Source organism: Saccopteryx leptura, chromosome 2, assembly GCF_036850995.1.
Source record: "Saccopteryx leptura isolate mSacLep1 chromosome 2, mSacLep1_pri_phased_curated, whole genome shotgun sequence".
Taxonomy (NCBI): Eukaryota; Metazoa; Chordata; class Mammalia; order Chiroptera; family Emballonuridae; genus Saccopteryx; species Saccopteryx leptura.
The window spans coordinates 186052710-186073990 of record NC_089504.1 but is presented as its reverse complement, the minus strand read 5'-3'; the positions used below and the strand labels follow the sequence as shown (position 1 = coordinate 186073990).

The window sequence follows — 21281 nt, the reverse complement described above, 5'->3', positions numbered from 1 at the left end:
ATTTGCACCAGTGCAATAAAAGTTGGTTTTGCATCTCATTTGCATAACCAAACAACTTTCTTTGACTTGTCATTTGCTTTTTGATGTTCTTGTTTAATAATAATAAAAAAATCAAATGTTGCCTTTTTTATTGCTGAAATATCCCTTAATTTTTTATTTTTATTTTTTCTGAAGCCGGAAACGGGGAGGCAGTCAGACAGACTCCCGCATGCGCCGACCGGGATCCACCCTGCACACCCACCAGGGGGCGAAGCTCTGCCCATCTGGGGTAGGGCTCTGTTGCAACCAGAGCCATTCTAGTGCCTGGGGCAGAGGCCATAGAGCCATCCTCAGCACCCGGGTCAACTTTGCTCCAGTGGAGCCTTGACTGCAGGAGGGAAAGAGAGAGACAGAGAGGAAGGAGAGGGGGAGGGGTGGAGAAGCAGATGGGCGCTTCTCCTGTGTGCCCTGGCCGGGAATCGAACCCGGGACTCCTGCACACCAGGCCGACGCTCTACCACTGAGCCAACCGGCTAGGACCATGAAATATCCCTTAATTTTTGTGAGCAGTATGTAAGAAGATAAAGAATTATTTCATTCTGGTTAGCTCTGGATCAAAGGAGCAAAGGCCAGAGTAGCAGGAAGTAGTGTGGAAAGAATAAAGATTTGAAGGCAAATGGAACTGTGACCTATAATTAAATGAACTTTGGATTTACTGTCAAGTACTTAAAAAAAATCTTTTTTAATTTATTGACTTTAAAGAAAGAGAGGGAAAGAAACATTGACCTGTTGCTCCACTAATTTTATGCATTTATTGATAAACTCCTGCACGTACTTCAACTGGGATCAAACCTACAACCCTGGAGCATTGGGATGATGCTCCAACCAACTGAGCTACCCAGACAGGGCTACTGTCAAGTACTTTTGGCCAATAGTTGGGGGGCACAGATTTTTTGGCGAGCCTCTAAGTGACATTTTTTATTAACTTCATCATTTCCCATTCTAGGCATCCCTCACCTTGCAAAGCCAACCCCTCTGCTGGTCCCACTAGTGTCTCGAAGAATTCGAGTGGAGATAACTTGGCCAAAGGGCTTCAGCATTCCCTCCAGTTCTTGCTCATCCATTGACAGTGGGAGGTTTGATATGTATAAATTTGTGGGGTCCTGCTCCTGTTGCTATGAAAATAAAAGAGAGAAAATGAAGCTCAGATCTCTTAACCCTTTCCCACCATCAGCAGTCCTCCAAAAAATGACATCTCAGAAAAGAGATAGCAGGAAGGATCCTGCACAAAGAGAATCTTTTTTTTCAGAGATTTATTTAATGATCTTTTCACAGAAAGGAGAGAGAGAGGGAGGAGAGGGGGGGAGGGGGCGGGGAGGAGCAGGAAGCATCAACTTATAGTAGTTGTTTCCCTTATGTACCTTGACTAGCAAGCCTAGAGTTTTGAACCTGTGACCTCAGCATTCCAGGTCAATACTTTATCCACTGCGCCACCACAGGTCAGGCAACAAAGAGAATCTTAACAATTTGTAACAAATACCAATCCCACTACTGTCCAGACAAAAAATAAACAAATAAAAATAAAAAGCAGATTTAATATAACTAGTACTGTACACAACCATAATTAAAGTCACTGATAAAGTTTTGGCTGTTTCTTTAAAAACTAGGCCAGTACAGTCCCTCCTCCCCCAACAGCCTGTCCCAGAGGCCAGGTTCTCTTGGATTGCCTAGTTCCCTGGCTGGATTGTTTTGAGTAATCCTCCCTCCCCCCTTTTCCAGCCACAGCAGACTCCTCCGAGTAGAAATGCCTGTTCACTCCCTGATGGAAGGAAAGCAGGAGAAACAAGGGAGACGGGGAAAGCGGGAAGGCAATGTGCTGGTGGCTGTACTAAGGGCCACGTGCACAGCTCACTGGGTCACCAGGGAACTCTGAAAGCTCTAGTCTCACAGGAACTCTGGAGACTCCTAAATTCCCACTGTCAGGGCTTTTCCATGGAAAGAAGAAAGCCCTTCCAGTGGGCAGAATGTATACAAAGGCTAAAACTTTCCATAGCTATATATATTTATTTTATTTTATTATTATTATTATTATTATTTTGTGGCACAGGTAGAAAGAGTCAGAGAGAGGGACAGATAGGGACAGACAGACAGGAAGGGAGAGAGACGAGAAACATCAATTCTTTGTTGCGGCTCCTTAGTTGTTCATTGATTGCTTTCTCATATGTGCCTTGACCATGGGGCTACAGCAGATCGAGTAACCCCTTGCTCAAGCCAGGGACCTTGGACTCAAGCTGGTGAGCTTTGCTCAAACCAGATGAGCCCATGCTCAAGCTGGCGAGCTCGGGGTCTCAAACCTGGGTCCTCCACACCCCATTTTGACGCTGTATGCGCCACCGCTCGGGAAGCTGGAAACGGAGAGAGACAGTCAGACAGACTCCCGCATGCGCCCGACCGGGATCCACCCGGCACGCCCACCAGGAGGCGATGCTCTGCTCCTCCGGGGCGTCGCTCTGCCGCGACCAGAGCCACTCTAGCGCCTGGGACAGAGGCCAAGGAGCCATCCCCAGCGCCCGGGCCATCTTTGCTCCAATGGAGCCTTGGCTGCGGGAGGGGAAGAGAGAGACAGAGAGGAAGGAGGGGGTGGGGGTGGAGAAGCAAATGGGCGCTTCTCCTATGTGCCCTGGCCGGGAATCGAACCCAGGTCCCCTGCATGCCAGGCCGACGCTCTACCGCTGAGCCAACCGGCCATGGCCCATAGCTATATTTTTAAGAATTTAAGCAGTCAAATTGCCCTAGATAGTGGGTCACCAGCAACTTTAATTCCTCTTCTGCCTTTCCCTTGAGGGCTTCCTTTTCTTTCATCTTTATAGAAAAAGGTGGCTGGCAGATCTGCCTTATTCGCTCTACACAGAGTATTCACAAGGACTTCAGAAAGGCCAAGGGCAATCCCACCTAAGAGAAGAAGGGAGAGAAATCCTACACTTCTAGAGTGTAGATGAAAATAAAAGCTAGAGACAGATGTGAGAAGGAGGGAAGATTTCCTTCCCTGCTGTGGTGTCCCTCTCCTCACCCCAAACACATAACCACCACCACCAACAACAACAACCACCCCTCAACAGTGCTGGGAGGTGGAGAGCATTGTTCTCAACTTCTGAGATGCACAACTGGCTACAAAACTACTACCAGCTGTCTGGTAGGGAAGGGTTGGGGGTGGGGAAACAGCAAGAGGAAGGTAAAAGACTCCTGACTCTCTTGCCTGCTTCTAATACTTAATGAGAAAAAAAAGTTGACAGAGCCCCCTGCCACAGATTTGTGTGTGTGTGTGTGTGTGTGTGTGTGTGTGTGTGTGTGTGTGGCAAAGACAGAGAGAGTCAGAGACAAGGACAGACAGACAGGAGGGGAGAAAGATGAGAAACATCAATTTTTCGTTGTGGTTCCTTAGTTGTTCATTGATTGATTTCTCTTATGTGCCTTGACCGGGGGGCTACGGCAGACCTGCTCAAACCTGATGAGCCCGCGCTCAAGTTGGCGATCTCGGGGTCTCGAACCTGGGTCCACCGCGTCCCAGTTGGATGCTCTATCCACTGTGCCACCGCCTGGTCAGGTTGCCACAGATTTTAAATACCATGTTCCTCCAACAGCCAAGGGATGCAAAATGGGTGCCCTGTCCAAGCTGTCTCTGGCCAGATATAGTCAAAGAGCACTGCAGATAGCCTCTACCCATCAACTTCATGGTTCTTATACCTTCTGGAAAACTTGGAATTGGACTTTTGTTGCTAATCACAATCCCTCAGAGGAAAAGACATGGGGTAGTAACCTTACCTTTGCCATCTGTGCCTGTATACCACTGGCTTTCAGTGCCGTTACAGCTTTCTGTGCAGCTGAAGGACTGTCAAAGTCCACAAAGCCATAGCCTGGAACAGGGAAACAGCATCACTGGGAGGGAGGGGTGTAAGGGAGGCAGGAGGCCCAGGCTTTTCAGGAGACAGAGGAAGAGTTATGATTCATGGAATAGGAGAAATATGATTCATAGTAGGGAGAAAGAGAAATTAAGAAGTTTCAGGGGATTATTCGTGTGCTCCTCAAACCCTGTGAGATCTGGTCTACTTTAAAGTTAAGAACACTGGCCCAGGCCAGTTTGCTCAGCGGTAGAGTGTCAGCCTGGCGTCTGGAAGTCCAGGGTTCAATTTCTGGTCAGGGCACACAAAAGAAGTGATCATTGACCATCTGCTTCTCCACTCCTCCCCCTCCTTTCTCTCTTATTACCCTTCCCCAGCCCCCCATCCGCAGCCACGGCTCAAGAGGTTTGAGCGAGTTGGCCCCAGGTGCTGAGGGTGGCTCCACAGCCTCGGCCTCAGGTACCCAGATGGGCAGAGCATCGCCCCCTAGTAGGCTTGCCAGGTGGATCATGGTAAGGGCGCATGCAGGAGACTGTCTCTCCACCTCCCCTCCTCTCATATAATAACAAAAATATAAATAAATAATGAAGTTAAGAATGCCAAAGGCAATAAGGTCCTTGGGGATGTCCTTGATGTTCCCCTTCCTCTTAAAGAAATCTAAGATTTCAGAAACTAGACTATTCTGATCATCTACAGCACCCACCACACTTTTTTTTTTTTTAGGAAGAGAGACAGAGAGAGGGACAGGTAGGGACAGAGAGACAGGAAGGGAGAGAGATGAGAAGCATCAATTCTTCGTTGCAGCACCTTAGTTGTTCATTGATTGCTTTCTCATGTGTGCCTTGACTGCTGGGCTACAGCTGAGCCAGTGACCCCTTGCTCAAGCCAGCGACCATGGGGTCATGACTATGATCCCATGCTTAAGTCAGCAACGCTGCGCTCAAGCTGGTGAGCCCGTGCTCAAGCTGGCGACCTTGGGGTTTCGAACCTGGGTCCTCTGTGACTCAAGACGATACTCTATCCACTGCATCCCCGCCTGGCACACCCATGTAGTCAGGCCACGTTTTTTTGTTTGTTTGTTTTCTTTTCTTTTTTTCTTTTTGCATAGGGCAGCTTAATTTCTTCATCTGGTTACTTTTTTTTAATTTTTTTTATTTTACAGAGACAGAGAGTCAGAGAGAGGGATAGACAGGAACAGACAGATAGGAATGGAGAGAGATGAGAAGCACCAATCATTAGTTTTTCGTTGCGCGTTGCAATACCTTAATTGTTCATTGATCGCTTTCTCATATGTGCCTTGACCGCGGGCCTTCAGCAGATCAAGTAACCCCTTGCTCGAGCCAGCGACCATGGGCTCAAGCTGGTGAGCTTTTGCTCAAACCAGATGAGCTCTTGCTCAAGCTGGTGACCTTGGGGTCTCGAACCTGGGTCTTCACATCCCAGTCCGATGCTCTATCCACTGCGCCACCGCCCGGTCAGGCCAGGCCATGCTTTTTAAAAAAAGATTTTAGCCCTGGCCGGTTGGCTCAGCGGTAGAGCGTCGGCCTAGCGTGCGGAGGACCCGGGTTCGATTCCCGGCCAGGGCACACAGGAGAAGCGCCCATTTGCTTCTCCACCCCTCCGCCGCGCTTTCCTCTCTGTCTCTCTCTTCCCCTCCCGCAGCCAAGGCTCCATTGGAGCAAAGATGGCCCGGGCGCTGGGGATGGCTCTGTGGCCTCTGCCTCAGGCGCTGGAGTGGCTCTGGTCGCAACATGGCGACGCCCAGGATGGGCAGAGCATCGCCCCTGGTGGGCGTGCCGGGTGGATCCCGGTCGGGCGCATGCGGGAGTCTGTCTGACTGTCTCTCCCTGTTTCCAGCTTCAGAAAAATGAAAAAAAAAAAAGATTTTATTTATTGATTTTAGAAAGAAGAGAAAGAGAAAGGTGGGGGAGGAGAAGAGCAGTAATCATTCACTTGTAGTAGTTGCTTCTCTTGGCAAAGCAAACCTGGGGTTTCAAACTGGTGACCTCAGTGTTCAAGGTTGATGCTTTATCCACTGAGCCACCACAGGTCAGGCCCATCACACTTCTAAAAAACACCTTTCCTCTCTTCTAGCCACACCCCAGAAACACTAGGCATATAGGGAATACAATCTCTTTATTAAAGATAATCAGCCACCTGCTGAAAGAAGCCTTTCCTCACCCTAACCTACATACTTTCCCCCTCCTTTAACTCTTACAACTTCACCTAAAACTGCCCAAAACCCCAACAGAACTATCAATCTTCACAAAATAATACCTACCAAGTCAGCCACTCCACCACCACCGAAAAACATTTATAATGCTTTGCTAAGGAGAGATCATCTCACCTACACATACCCATCATCCAGTTCAGGGAAACATGTGGTCCAAAATAAGCCCAAGGCACTCCAAAACTCTTTGTGCAGACTTCTAGCCTTGGGTCCCCAAATAGCATTTGCAGCTCTAGCTATCAGGTCACCAAAGAATCTGTTAGTCTTTCTTTTTTTTAAGTGAGAGAAAAGGAGATAGACTTCAGCATGTGCTCCGACTGAGATCCACCTGGCAACATCCATCTGGGGCCGATGCTGGTACCAACTGAGTTATTCTCAGCATCTGAGGCTGACGCTTGAACCAACTGAGCTATTCTCAGTGCCCTGGGCCATGGTATGAATCAATCGAGCCGCTGGCTGTGAGAAGGGAAGAGACAGAGAAGTAGGAATAAAAGGGGTACAGAAGCATGTGTGCCCTGACTGGGGCTAGAACTCAGAATGTCCACATGCTGGGCCAATGCTCTATCCACTGAGCCAACTGGCCAAGGCCTATTTGCTAGTCTTTTAAACCTGCAAACCTTTGAGATTTCTCTCTGGCCTTGGGTACTAGGAATTCTCAGAAGTAAAGGGCAGAGAGAAGGGATGGGATCACTCACAGCTGTTCTTTGCCACCAAAGACAGCCCTTTTCTCACCTTTGCATTTGTTTGTGGTCTTGTCCAGTATGGCCCTAGTGGAGACAATCTTGCCATATCTAAGGGAGGAGAAAATGCAAAGGAATTTAGAAAACAACAAAGATTTAGATATCTGGATGAATCCATGTCCTTTCTTCCCTCCCTCTTGGACAACTGATCTACCCAAACCTTAATAAAAACAACTAAAGAGATGAACTGAAAATGTCATGTTGCCCTGGCCAGTTGGTGCAGTGGTAGAGAGTAGCTTGGCGTGTGGAAGTCCCAGGTACAATTTCCGGTCAAGGCACACAGGAGAAGCAACTATCTGCTTCTCCACCTCTCCCCTTTCTCTTACTCTCTTTTCTCCTCCCACAGCCATGGTTTGGTTGATTCAAGCACAATTGGTCCTGGGTACTGAGGATGGCTCCATGGAGCCTCCCTCAGGCACTAAACATAGCTTGATTGCAGGTATGCCCCAGATGGGCAGAGCATCAGCCCCAGGTGGCAGTTGCCAGATGAATCTCAGTCAGCGTGCATGCAGGAGTCTATCTATCTCCCTTCCTCTTACTTGGAAAAGAAGAAAAAAAATTTTTTTTAAAGAAAGAAAATGTCATGTTTATCATATGAACCTAATCCCCAAAGGTGCCTACAAGAAATAAGGTAACAGTAGTCCAATACATTTCTCTATTCTTCTTCAACAAATACTCAGATACTAGTTGGAAAGAGATTACTATCTTTTTGGAAAAGAAGCTTGGTGACAGACATAGCAGAATGTGTAAGGACAGAGCTTTGGCTGGAATTACCTGAGGACTAAAATTAGTCCTTGATATTACTTATCTTCTTTTGAACAGAGAGGTTTTTCATTCCTCCTATGAAAAACATGTAGACGTTTTTCTCCTTTGACACCCCATTCCCTACCCCTCCACTGGCCCCCTGATTGAAGGCCAACCTGAACCAAATTTCTTTTGTTCAAATCCTGGTTCTGTCACTTTGTAGCCATGTGTAATCTCAGACAAGTCACTTAACCTGTCTGGTCCTCAGTCTCAACTCCTATAAACAGAAATAAGATTGTTGGGAATATGACATGAGTTTGTGAATATAAAGCATTAATGCCTACCACATGGTGAACACTTAAAAATTCTTAATTACTGCCTGACCAGGCGGTGGCGCAGTGGATAGAGCGTCGGACTGGGATGCAGAGGACCTGGGTTCGAGACCCCGAGGTTGCCAGCTTGAGTGCAGGCTCATCTGGTTTGAGGAAAAGCCCCCCAGTTTGAACCCAAGGTCTCTGGCTCCAGCAAGGGGTTACTTAGTCTGCTGAAGGCCGGTGGTCAAGGCACATATGAGAAAGCAATCAATGAACAACTAAGGTGTTGCAACGCGCAATGAAAAACTAATGATTGATGCTTCTCATCTCTCTCCGTCCCTGTCTATCCCTCTCTCTGACTCACTCTCTGTCTCTGTAAAAAAATAAATAAATAAATAAAAATAAATAAAAAAAATTCTTAATTACTATTATTGTTATATTCAAGGGACCTCAACTTTAATCTGCAAATAACTCTCTTATTTTACTGTATTCTAAGACTTCTATTTCTTTTTTTAATATATTGAATTTGAGAGAGAGAGAGAAAAAAAAAGGGGGGGGAAGGGGGAGAGAGAGAGAGAGAGAGATTGATTTGTTGCTCTACTTATTTATGCATTCACTGGTTGATGTTTTATGTGCTCTGATTGGGTATCGAACCTCAACCTTGGGTATTGAGTCTTGCAACCTGCAACTTTGGTGTAATTAACCAACTGAGCTATCCAACGAGGGCAAGATTTCTATTTGTCATTGTCAAGATCTAAGTGTATAAGGAGACTGGGCACAGCAGTGCTAAGAAAATTATACAAAATTTGATAATAAGGCAAAATGAGGATTGTATATCCTTTTAATGTCATTCTGGAATATTGTCTGAAAGGTGCTCATTTAAGGTAGATTTCATTATCTAGCAAGTTGTTTCTTTGTTTCACTTACTAAATACTGCTGATTAGGGCCCAGTCTTTGTGCAGATCCATATTAACTTGTAGATTTTTATCCAGTTGAAATACAAATAATTTCTGTCCAGTAGAAAAGATAATCTACTGGATTATTCGTTGATGTTTTATTGTTCCTTAGGATATGAACCAGTTTTGTATGTAACCTAGCAATCTTATTCCAACATTCTTTTTTCAGTACCTATATTAGGCAAACAAGTGTGTTAGGCTTGCTCATGTGCACTTTGCCTGATTGGTGCAGGAGCCCAGGGCAGCACCTCATGTGAAGAGTCTATGTAAGGCTGCAGGTGCTCGCCTCAGGATGGCAGACTGTAGATTGCAGATTGCCCGCTGCCATTGGGAGGGGCCCCCTTTTGCTACTGTTTGCCGGAGAAGCCCCCCCCCCCCACCAGTCTGTTTGCTCATCAACGCAGAGAGAGAAAAGGGATTTGTTTCCTGATTCCTTGCTCTCCACTGTAAAAAGCAGGTTTTCCTTTGTTCTTTTTCTTTTCTTTCTTTTGGCTTGCCTGTCTTTGTGAGACTCCAATAAACTGGTATGGCTCCCCATTTTCTGGCTCCACAGTTCCTTTACCATCTGCCTGAATGCAATGTGAATCTGTATGGCCACAGCCACCAGCCTTACAACCTATAAATAGTCCCTCAAATGCTCTTTGAACCCATTTTATCATCTTGCTTGTTCCCTCATTAATGAGTAGAATAAATCTTTGGCGTGTGTTCACCTATATTTGTATGGCAATCATGTTTTGTTTTTTTTTTAATTTAGTGAGAGGCAGGTAGCAGACAGACAGACAGACTCCCACATGCACCCCAACCAGCATCCGCCCGGCAAGCCTCCTGTGGGGAGAAGCTCTGCCCATCTGGGGCCACTGCTCTGTTGCTTGGGCAACAGAGCTATTTTTGCACCTGAGGTGAGGCCATGCTCAGCACCTGGGGCCAACTTGCTCATTTGAGCCAATGGCTGTGGGAGAGGAAGAGAGAGAGAGAGAGAGAGAGAGAGAGAGAGAGAGAAAAGAAGGAGTTGGGGTGAAGAAGCAGATGTTGCTTCCACACACTGGGGCAATGCTCTACCACTGAGCCAACCAGCCAGGGCTAAAAACAAAGCTATTTCTCCTTTTTTTTTTTTAAATTATTCACTTTAGAGAGAAGAGAGAGAAAGAGAAGGTAGGGGAGGAGCAGGAAGCATCAACTCCCATATGTGCCTTGACCATGTAAGCCTGGGATTTTGAACCAGTGACCTCAGCGTTCCAGGTCAACACTTTATCCACTGCACCACCACAGGTCAGGTATGGTTTTCAACTTTTTGAAAATTATACATGGGCAGCAAAGCCATGTGGAGTTCCCCAAACTTGAGCAATGGTGTATCACAGGTCAGGGATTATATTCCATTCCAGGAAGGTGAAAATATTAAAGAGACAGAACAGATATCACTAACAAAGTCAGATTTAAATGAAAACATTTGGCAGGGGCTGAATTTAAGACCAATACCCCAAAGTAGCATTTTTTTTCTATCACTCTTCTCATACCTAAAAAGCATAGAATGACTGATGTATTTGTTTTGCTCCTTGGAGATCTCTGACTGACTTTTTCAGTGGGGCTTTTGGCTCCCAAGAGATTAGAAAGAACCAGCTAAACAACGCCCTGAAGGCTGGGAAAAGAACACATTAAAATGGGGGTTGGGGGAAAGGAAGTGGTGATCCTAGCTCTTCAGGGCTACATACTTGGATTCTTTCCCAAATTAAGGCAAAGGAAAAGCTGCAAGAGACTAGGCCAGAGGACATGCATGCATGCTGCTATCCTAACAAGGCCCCAGGGCGGAGCTGGCTGTGATCTGAGCAGCCTGAGACTTTGAGCTCAGAATTTCCACAGCAGCTGGCGGCAGCAGGGGAGTCGCTCGCTGCTGCTTCCTCCTCCAAGAGAACCATGAGTTCCAGTGCCAGACTCCATGCCTCTCCTTCTCCCCTGCCAGCATTTAGGATCCAGCAATTTTTACTTACCCTACAACCCAGAGAGAGACAATTGGGACAAAGGCAGGAAGTCCTTCCACGCATGGGAAACACCATTCCTAGAAAGGCCTAAACTCCCAGCCCAGCTCAAACCATCCATGAGTGTTCTACTTACCTGCTTGGCTCAGCCTCTCTTTCATCAAAACTCATCTAGCACGTACTCTTTCCCTGTGTGGTTCTTACTTCTCCACAGCTCCCCTTTTGCACTCCGTACTTCCATCCCCCATGCTGACCCTGACTATTTTCATTCCTTCAGACATAGCAGAAGGTAAGGAACTGTTGGAAAGGGTGACATGAATGTTTTGAAAGCATAGTGTTGTAGAATTGAGTTTTTTCTGTCTTGTGGAGTGAGAAGATTTTTTTTATAGTACATAATGTTTAGAACAAGACCCACAAGGTGCAGAAATTAAGGAACTAGACTGATATGATATTCTTTCCCCTCATAAACCAACATTCATGCCAATTTCCATTTCCCCAAATATTACTATTCCTAGACTAAATTCCATTTAAATATTTTTTAGCAAGGAAAGCTGAAGTAAAGGAACCAGTTTTATACATACACATAGCCTTTAGAGATGCAGTCTGTGCAGCCTGAAAAGTACCGCGTCAGAAGAGTAAGGGATTTATTGAGTCCATCTGATGCCTCATACAACTATAATTTGAGGGCAAAATGTTCTGCCTTTCCAGGATTTGGAACATTGGAACTTATGTACATTGTTGTGGGAGTTTGAATTAGTTTAACCACTTCAGAAAATTGTTTAGCAGTATCAACAAAAGCTGAACAAATGCACATCCTGTTAACCAGCAATTTTACTCCTAGGTATAAACCCATCATAAATGCACCAAAAAACATGTACAAGTTTGTGGCAGCATTATTCATACTCAAGAAGATATTTTGAGGGTAGGAAAGATAGAGTAACTGAGAAGTAGGCTTCTGAAGAGTTGCTAATGTTCTGTTTCTTGATCTGGTAACAATAAGGGTGTGTTCACACTTACAATTTATACATTTTTCCATACTCTTAAAAAATGGTAAATTTACATAATCTATGATGCCAGTTTTGCTCTTTCAAACATTCACTTACCCAAATTCAATTTTCCTTTTTCTCATTAATGTCTCCATCCCACCCCCAGACTTCTTCCTCTAATAATTCCCCCAATGATATTATTTAAAACATATTTTTCTGCCAAAAGGAAATGAGCTGGCATTTCTGCACACTTGCAATTTTTCCAGCATTCTTAACTGGGTTAATTCTACAGTTGTAATCGCCACCTCATGACTCAAATCTACTCAGGAAAGCCCCAAAAGTCTTTAGAGGGTAGAAGCAAAGTGACAGCCTCTTTTTCCACTTTCTTCTTTATCCACTAATTTTATTTTATTTTTTTTTTTAGAGAGAGAGAGAGGGACAGACAGACAGGAAGGGAGAAAAAATATTTTATTCTTTGACTTCCTTTTTTTTAGAGAAAGGAAAGAGAGAAGGAGGGCTGGGGAAGAAACCAGAAGCATCAGCTCATAGTAGTTGCTTCTCGTTTGTGCCTTGACCCGGCAAGCCCAGGGTTTTGAACTGGTGACCTCAGCATTCCAGGTCAACACTTTATCCCCTGCGCCACCACAGATCAGGTCCTTTATCCACTAATTTGAGGGCTCCTTTGGTTTACTGAGAATCTCTCTAGTAGCAGAAACTCTCATAAGTATATAATTCAACTGGCCAGTCCCACTTTTTTATATTCCTACCTACAGCTGGCTCTCACTGCCTTCTAATCAATACCTTTGGAGACACCAAACATTTCTATTCAAGGTGTAAGGATAGGAATCTTTCCACTAAGACCATCAATTCTAGATACCTGCTAGAAACAAAATTATTTACTAGGCTTTAAAGGCCAGCCTTATCCCGGCTTTCCTCATAGAAACACAAAGGTTTTATATATTAGTAGCAGGTAGAATTTCTTTAAGAGGGGCTACTGAGAAACTTTATGACTATGGGGTAGAAACAAAATAATATTGCATTTCAGGATAAGAGTATCTGGGAAGAAGCCAGCATCACCAAATCTATACTGTCCCTGGAAGCCTACCCACACATACCCCAACTTACGACTGACACAACTTGACAAGGTCCTGGTCAGTAGTGCCTGGTTGCAATCCCCGGATGTAAAGGTTGGTTTTGCTCAGCTGGTCATTTCCATTGCTCCCACTGCTGCTGTTAACAGTACTGTTGCTTGGACTAGGTGGAGCCATCTGCTGAGACAATGACACATATGGCTGCAAGAAGACATGAGGAACAGAAGGTCAAAGGGTTATATAATTAGATGTTGGGCAGTGAGAAAGATCCTGGCCCCTTAGAAAGAATGATTTCAGCAATGAACTCAATAGGAAAGTAAAAAAAAAAACACTAAAGGAAATTCCTGTCTACCATAGAATAAGTAAATACATAATTGTCTTACCTATCTTTGGAATGTTTTTATCATACAGATGCTAGAGAACATAATGTATTCCTCTTAAGTAAACTGTGTCATGAGACAAGACTAATAAAATCTAGGTTCCATTCAAAAATGATGAAGAGGAAATAATAAAAAAATTATTCAATCATTAAGGTATAAATGAGTTGAACATAGATTATTCACAAAGCTGTAGAATGTGAGAACTGCAAAATGCATGCAAGAGCTTGAAAATTATCGTAAATTTAGACAAATAAAATAAAATACTAATTACCATGTCATTTTGTAAAAAATATAAGTTTTTATAATGGTATTAAGGGTTTAGTTGACTATAAGTTATTTATAAGTTTTAAAAGTTTAAATAAATTTAAAATAGATATAATATGGTCAAGAAATCTGGATCATGGTGAAGCACTTCTAATCTCCCACCACTGATACCAAGACAGGCAACCAGACTCTGCTAAACACTTTTAGGTACTTCTATTAGAGACAACAGAATATCAGGTTGGCTGGAACATGGGTCCATTCCTTCATGGCATATTTTATATCCTTATGCTCTAAGCAGACTTTTAGTGTTTACTTTTGGTTCATAATACTCTCAATTTGTAAAATTACCTATTCTATAGTATATTTTACTATATCACAATCATATTCTAGTTCTCCCATGGCTCAAAGTACTTGATAGTATAAATTTATTTGGAATTACTTTACAATAAATATGTTTTGCTACTTTCATCTCAGGTCTCTCTCTCTTGGCTGATGGTGGTGGTGGTGGTGAGGAACTGGATTAGTAACAGAAAAAAAGAAAACCAGGCCCTGGCTGGTTGGCTCAGTGGTAGAGCGTCGGCCTGGCGTGCAGGAGTCCCGGGTTCGATTCCCGCCAGGGCACACAGGAGAAGCGCCCATCTGCTTCTCCACCTCTCCCCCTCTCCTTTCTTTCTGTCTCTCACTTCCCCTCCTGGAGCCGAGGCTCCACTGGAGCAAAGTTGGCCCAGGCGCTGAGGATGGCTCTGTGGCCTCTGCCTCAGGTGCTAGAATGGCTCTGATTGCGGCAGAGCAATGCCCCAGATGGGCAGAGCATTGCACCTTGGTAGGCATGCCGGGTGGATCCTGGTCGGGCGCATGTGGGAGTCTGTCTGACTGCCTTCCCGTTTCCAGCTTCGAAAAAATACAAAAAAAAAAAGAAAAAAGAAAAAAAGAAAACCATAAATATCAAAGAGGGAAAATCTCCCCCCTCAAAGAATCTTTTTATTTTATTTTATTTTATTTTATTTTATTTTATTTTATTCATCATTCTTAGAGAGGAGAGAGAGAGAGAGAAGTGGGGAGAAGCAGGAAGCATCAATTCCCATATGTGCCTTGACCAGAGAAGCTTGGGGTTTGGAACTAGCAAGCTCAGCATTCCAGGTCTATGCTTTATCCACTGCACCTCTACAGGTCAGGCAAAGAATCTTTTTTCTTTTTTTTTTTTCCCCAGAGACAGAGAGTCAGAGAGAGGGATAGACAGGGACAGACAGACAGGAATGGAGAGATGAGAAGCATCAATCATTAGTTTTTCGTTGCGCATTGTGACACCTTAGTTGTTCATTGATTGCTTTCTCATATGTGCCTTGACCACGGGCCTTCAGCAGACCAATTAACCCCTTGCTCGAGCCAGCGACCTTGGGTCCAAGCTGGTGAGCTTTTGCTCAAACCAGATGAGCCCGCGCTCAAGCTGGTGACCTTGGGGTCTCGAACCTGGGTCCTCGGCATCCCAGTCCAACGCTCTATCCACTGTGCCACCGCCTGGTCAGGCAAGAATCTTAATTAATGTGAAATATATCTCTTATATGTCATGCCTCTGACCTTTAGCAAACTTCAAAATAAAAATCTTTACTTGGGCTAAAACATGTTAAAGCAGGTATTTCCTTATCTTTATCTGTATGCCTCAGAGATATTATGGGTTCATTCAGATCTAGACTATTGCAATAAAGCAAGTATTACAATAAAAAAATGTCATACAAAATTTTTGGTTTCCCAGTGTACGTAAAGTTATGTTTCCACTATACGGTAGTCTATAAAGTAAGCAATAGCATTATGTCTAAAAAAAATCATGTCCTGGGCCTTGGCTAGGTAGTTCAGTTGGTTAGAGTGTCATCCTGACATGCCAAGGTTGCGGGTTCAATCTTTAGTTAGGGCACATACAAGAATCAACCAATGAATGCATAGGTACATAGAACAACCAATCGATGTTTCTCTCTCTTTCTTCTTCCCTCTTGCGCTAAAATCAATCAATAAAAAATCTTTTCAATCATTACTGTACATACCTTAACTTAAAAATATTGCTAGGCCTGACCTGTGGTGGCACAGTAGACTAAGCATTGACCTGGAACACTGAGGTCGCCAGTTCAAAATCCTGGGCTTGTCTGGTCAAGGCACATATGGGAGTTGATGCTTCCTGCTTCTCCTCCATTCTGTCTGTCTCTCTGTCTCTCTCTCTATCTATCTATCTATATATTATATATAGCTGTCTCTATAAAATGAATAAAGTCTTAAAAAAATTTTTAAAGGCCGGTTGGCTCAGTGGTAGAGCGTCGGCCTAGCGTGCGGAGGACCGGGGTTTGATTCCCGGCCAGGGCACACAGGAGAAGCGCCCATTTGCTTCTCCACCCCTCCGCCGCGCTTTCCTCTCTGTCTCTCTCTTCCCCTCCCGCAGCCAAGGCTCCATTGGAGCAAAAATGGCCCGGGCGCTGGGGATGGCTCTTGGCCTCTTCCTCAGGCGCTAGAGTGGCTCTGGTCGCAATATGGCGACGCCCAGGATGGGCAGAGCATCGCCCCCTGGTGGGCAGAGCGTAGCCCCATGGTGGGCGTGCCGGGTGGATCCTGGTCGGGCGCATGCGGGAGTCTGTCTGACTGTCTCTCCCTGTTTCCAGCTTCAGAAAAATGAAAAAAAAAAAAAAAAATTTAAAAATATTACTAAAAAATGCTAAGCTTTGGCCCTGGCTGGTTGGCTCAGTGGTAGAGCATTGGCCTGGCGTGCGGGAGTCCCGGGTTCGATTCCCGGCCAGGGCACACAGGAGAAGCGCCCATCTCCTTCTCCACCCTTCCCCCTCTCCTTCCTCTCTGTCTCTCTCTTCCCCTCCTGCAGCCAAGGCTCCATTGGAGCAAAGTTGGCGCAGGCACTGAGGATGGCTCCATGGCCTCTGCCTCAGGCGCTAGAATGGCTCTGGTTGCAACAGAGCAATGCCCCAGATGGGCAGAGCATCGCCCCCTGGTGGGCATGTTGGGTGGATCCTGGTCGGGCGCATGCGGGAGTCTGTCTGACTGCCTTCCCGTTTCCAACTTCAGAAAATACAAAAAAAAAAAAATGCTAAGCTTCATTTGAGCCCTCAGCGAGTCCTAATATTTCGCTAGTGAGAAGGTTTTGCCTCAGTGTTGATGGCTTCAGACTGATTAGGGTGGTAGTTGCTGCAAGTTGGGATGGCTGAGCCAATTTCTTAATTTCTTAAAATAAGACAATGAAATTCACTACATTGACTGACCATTCTTTTCATGAACGATTTCTCTATAGCAGTGGTTTTCAGCCACCAGTCCGTGATGTGGTTGATAGCTTTTTTTTTTTTTTTTTTTTTTTTAGAAAGAGACAGGAAGGGAGAGAGTTGAGAAGCATCAACTCATAGTTGCATCTCTTTAGTTGTTCATTGATTGCTTTTTATATATGCCTTGACAAGGGAAAGAGGGGACTCAAACCGAGCCAGTGACCCCTTGCTCAAGTCAGCAACCTTGGACTTAAGCCAACAACCTTGGATTTTTGATCCTGGGACCTCAGCGTCCTAGGTCGATGCTCTATCCACTGCGCCACCACCAGTCAGGCCTGTTTGATAGCATTTAAACCACAGTGGAACGTCTTTCAAAAATAGAGTCAATCCTTTCAAACTCAGCTGTTGCTTTATTAACTAAGTTTATGAAATATTCTAAATCTCTTGTTGTCATTTCAATAATCTTCCCTTCTTTACTGGGAGTGGATTCCATCTCAAAACACCACTCTCTTTGCTCATCCTTAAAAAGCAACTCCTCCTTTGTTTTATCATGAAAGTGTAGTGATTCAGTCACAACACTGAGCTCTACTAATTCTAGTTCTCTTGCTTTTGCCACCAAATCTATAGTTACTTCCTCTACTGATGTCTTAAACCCCTCAAAGTCATCATGAGTGTTGGAATCAACTTCTACCAAACTCCTGTTAATGTTCATATTTTGACTCTTCCTATAAATCATGAATGTTCTTAATGGCATACAGGATGGTGACTCCCTTCTGGAAGGTTTTCAGTTTACTTTGTCCAGATGAATCAGAGGAATCACTAACTATGACAGCTATAGACTTACAAAATGTTTTTTTGTTGTTTTTTTGTGGCAAAGACAGAGAGAGTCAGAGAGAGGGACAGATAGGGACAGACAGACAGGAAGGGAGAGAGATGAAAAACATCAATTCTTTGTTGTGGCTCCTTAGTTGTTCATTGATTAATTTCTCATATGTGCCTTGACCAGGGGGCTACAGCAGACCGAGTGACCCCTTGCTAGAGCCAGCAACCTTGGGCTCAGGCTGGTGAGCTTTGCTCAAACCAGATGAGCCTGTGCTCAAGCTGGTGACCTCGGGATCTCGAACCTGGGTCCTCAGAGTCCCAGTCTGACTGTCTATCCGCTGCGCCACTGCCTGGTCAGGCTTGAACTATACTTTAACCAAATGGACCTAACAGAAAATTCCATCCAAAAGCTACAGAATATACATTCTTCTCAAGTGTACACAGAACATTTTCTAGGATAGAGCCCAACAAGTTTCAATAAATTTAAAAATACTGAAATTATACCAAATTTCTTTTCTGACAAAGATGGTATAAACCTAGAAATAGAGGAAAACTTGAAAATTCACAAATATGTAGAAATTAAACAGCACACTCTTGAACAACCTGTGGGTCAAAAGCGAAATAAAAAAATATTGTGAAACAAACAAAAATGAAAACACAGCATATCAAAACTTATGAGATGCAGCAGAAGCAGTTTTATAGCAATAAATGTCTACATTAAGAGAAAAAAAAGCTCAAATAAACAACCTCAAGGAATTATAAGAAGAATAAATTAAGCCCAAGGTTAACAGGAAAAATAAAGATTAGAGCAGAAATAAATAAAATAGAGAATAAAAAAACCAAAAGATCAATAATACTAAGTGTTTTTTGTTTGTTTGTTTTTAAGATAAACAGCTTGATCTGTGGTGGTGCAGTAAATAGAGCGTTGACCTGAAATGCTGATGTCCCAGGTTCAAAACCCCGAGATCACCAGCTGGGCACGGACTCATCTGGCTTGAGCGTGTGGTTGCTGGCCTGACCATGGGATCATGTCAATGATCATGTCAATGATCCCATGGTCACTGGCTTGAGCCTAAAGGTCATTGGCACTGGCTTGAAGCCCAAGGTTGCTTGCTTGAGCCCAAGGTCACTGGCTTCAGCAAGGGGTCACTGGCTCAGCTGTAGCCCCCTGGTCAAGGCACATATGAGAAGCAATCAATGAACAACTAAGGTGCCGCCACTATGAGTTGATGCTTTTCATCTCTCTCCCTTCTTATATTTCTCTCTCTCTTACTAAAAATAAACAAAAATAAAGATAAACAAAATTGACAAATTTGGCTAGACTTACCAAGAAAAAGAGAGGATTCAAAATTACAGTGAAAGAGAAAGCATTACAACAGATACCACAGAAATACAAAGGATCACAAGAGATTGCTATGAACAATTATACATTACTAAATTGGACAGTCTAAAAGAAATGGATAAATTCCTAGAAACATACAACCTACCAACTTTTAATCATAAAAAGAAAAGGAAAATCTGAACAAACAAATAACAAGTAAGGAGAAAGAATCAGCAATCAAACACTTCCCAACAAAAAAAAATGCCCAGGACCGAAGACTTTTGAAATTCTATTAAACATATAAAAGAGAATAAACATAAATTCTTCTCAAATGCTTCCAAAAAACTGAAGAGGAAGGAATACTCCCAAACTCATTTTATGAGGCCAGCATTACCCTAATACCAAGGCCAGATAAAGACACTAAAAAAACCCACAACAGACCAAAATCCCTGATGAATACAGATGAAAAAATTCTCAACCAAATCCTAGGGAAAAAAAAATCAACAACTCTGGTGGGTAGCCCAGTTATTTAGAGTGTCATCCCAATACACCAAATTTGTAGGTTTGATCCCTAGTCAGGGCACATGCAGGAACCAATAACCAGTGAATGCAAGGATGAGTCAAGCAACAAATCAATGTTTCTCTCTCTCTCCCTCCCTTCCTCTTTCTCTAAATCAATATATAAATTTAAAAAATCAACAGCACATTGCCTAACCAGTGGTGGTACAGTGGATAGAGTGTTGACCCAGAATGCTGAGGTCACTGCTTTGAAAGCGCAGGTCACTGGCTCGAGCCTGGGGTTGCTGGCTTTATCCCAAGGTTGCCCTTTTGAAACCTGAGGTTGCCAGCTCAATCCCAGGGTCACTGGCTTGAACCTGAGGTTGCTGGCTCAATCCCTGGGTTACTGGCTCGATCCCTGGTCAAGGCACAGATGAGAAGCAATCAAGCAGATCCATTAAGTGGAGTTGATGCTTCTATCTCTCTTCCTTTTTCTCTCTCTCCCAAAATAAAATTAACAGCATATTAAAAGGATCATACACCATGATCAAGTCAAATTTATCCATAGATGCAAGGATGGTACAACATACACAATAAGTATGATGCACATTAATAAATTTGAAAGACAAAAAACATGATCATTTCAATAGATGCAGAAAAAACAATGGACAATATTTAACATCCTTTCATGATAAATATGCTCAACAAATTGGGTATAGAAGGAGCATACCTCAACATAATAAAGGCCACATATGATAAATCCACAGCCAACACCATAATCAATGATGAAAAGCTGAAAGCTTTTTCTTTCTTTCTTTCCTTCTTTTTTTTCCTTTTTACCTTTTTTGAGAGAGTCAGGGATAGAGAAAGAGACAGGAACATTGAGCTGTTCATGTATGTGCCCTCACCACGAAATCAAACTAGCAACCTCCACAACAAAACTCCAATCAACCAAGCTATCTGGCTAGGGCTTGTTTATTTATTTATTTATTTATTTATTTATTTATTTATTTATTTATTTATTTTAGAGAGACAGAGAGAGGAAGGAAGAGAGAGAAGAAAGAGAAGAGAAGCATTCATTTGTTGTTCTACTCAGTCGTGAATTCCCTGTCTGATTCCCATGTGTGCCTTGACCAGGGATGGAACCCACAAACCTTGTTGTTTCGGGACAACATTCTTTTTTTTTTTTTTTTGTATTTTTTCTGAAGCTGGAAACGGGGAGAGACAGTCAGACAGACTCCCGCATGCGCCCGACCGGGATCCACCCGGCACACCCACCAGGGGGCGATGCTCTGCCCCTCCGGGGCGTTACTCTGCTGCGACCAGAGCCACTCTAGCGCCTGGGGCAGAGGCCAAGGAGCCATTCTCAGCGCCTGGGCCATCTTTACTCCAATGGAGCCTCGCTGCGGGAGGGGAAGAGAGACAGAGAGGAAGGAGAGGGGGAGGGGTGGAGAAGCAGATGGGCGCTTCTCCTGTGTGCCCTGGCCGGGAATCGAACCCGGGACTTCTGCACGCCAGGCCGACGCTCTACCACTGAGCCAACCGGCCAGGGCTTGGGACAAAACATTCTTAACTGACTGAGCTAACCGGTCTAGGCCTGAAAGCTTTTAAGATCATGAACAAGACAGGGTTCCCACTCTGACCAGTTCTATTGAACACAGTACTAGAAGTCATAACTATAGCAATTTAGCAAGAAAAACAAAGGCATTCAAATCAGAAAGGAAGAAGTAAAATTATGTTTGTTGATGACATAATTTTGTATATAGAAAATCCTAAAGATTACACACACACACAAGTGTGAGACCTAATGGATAATTCAGTGAAGTTTCAGGA

At 44.1% G+C, this 21281-nt stretch overlaps 1 protein-coding gene across 10 annotated transcripts in view; it reads right to left on the bottom strand.

The window, feature by feature from the left end:
• The window catches only part of RBMS2 (RNA binding motif single stranded interacting protein 2), a 90289-nt gene that overhangs the window by 26378 nt on the left and 42630 nt on the right, over positions 1 to 21281 (bottom strand). For 9 of the 10 annotated variants that reach the window (XM_066369830.1, XM_066369826.1, XM_066369825.1 and 6 more), the window contains 4 exons: positions 12947 to 13113; positions 6841 to 6899; positions 3802 to 3893; positions 997 to 1154 (listed from right to left, as the gene is read on the bottom strand). In XM_066369830.1, the coding sequence (XP_066225927.1) occupies positions 997 to 1154; positions 3802 to 3893; positions 6841 to 6899; positions 12947 to 13089 (452 nt within the window). In that variant the 5' untranslated portion in view covers positions 13090 to 13113. The remainder of the gene's footprint in view (positions 1 to 996; positions 1155 to 3801; positions 3894 to 6840; positions 6900 to 12946; positions 13114 to 21281) is intronic. The other variant, XM_066369827.1, reaches the window with a different exon arrangement.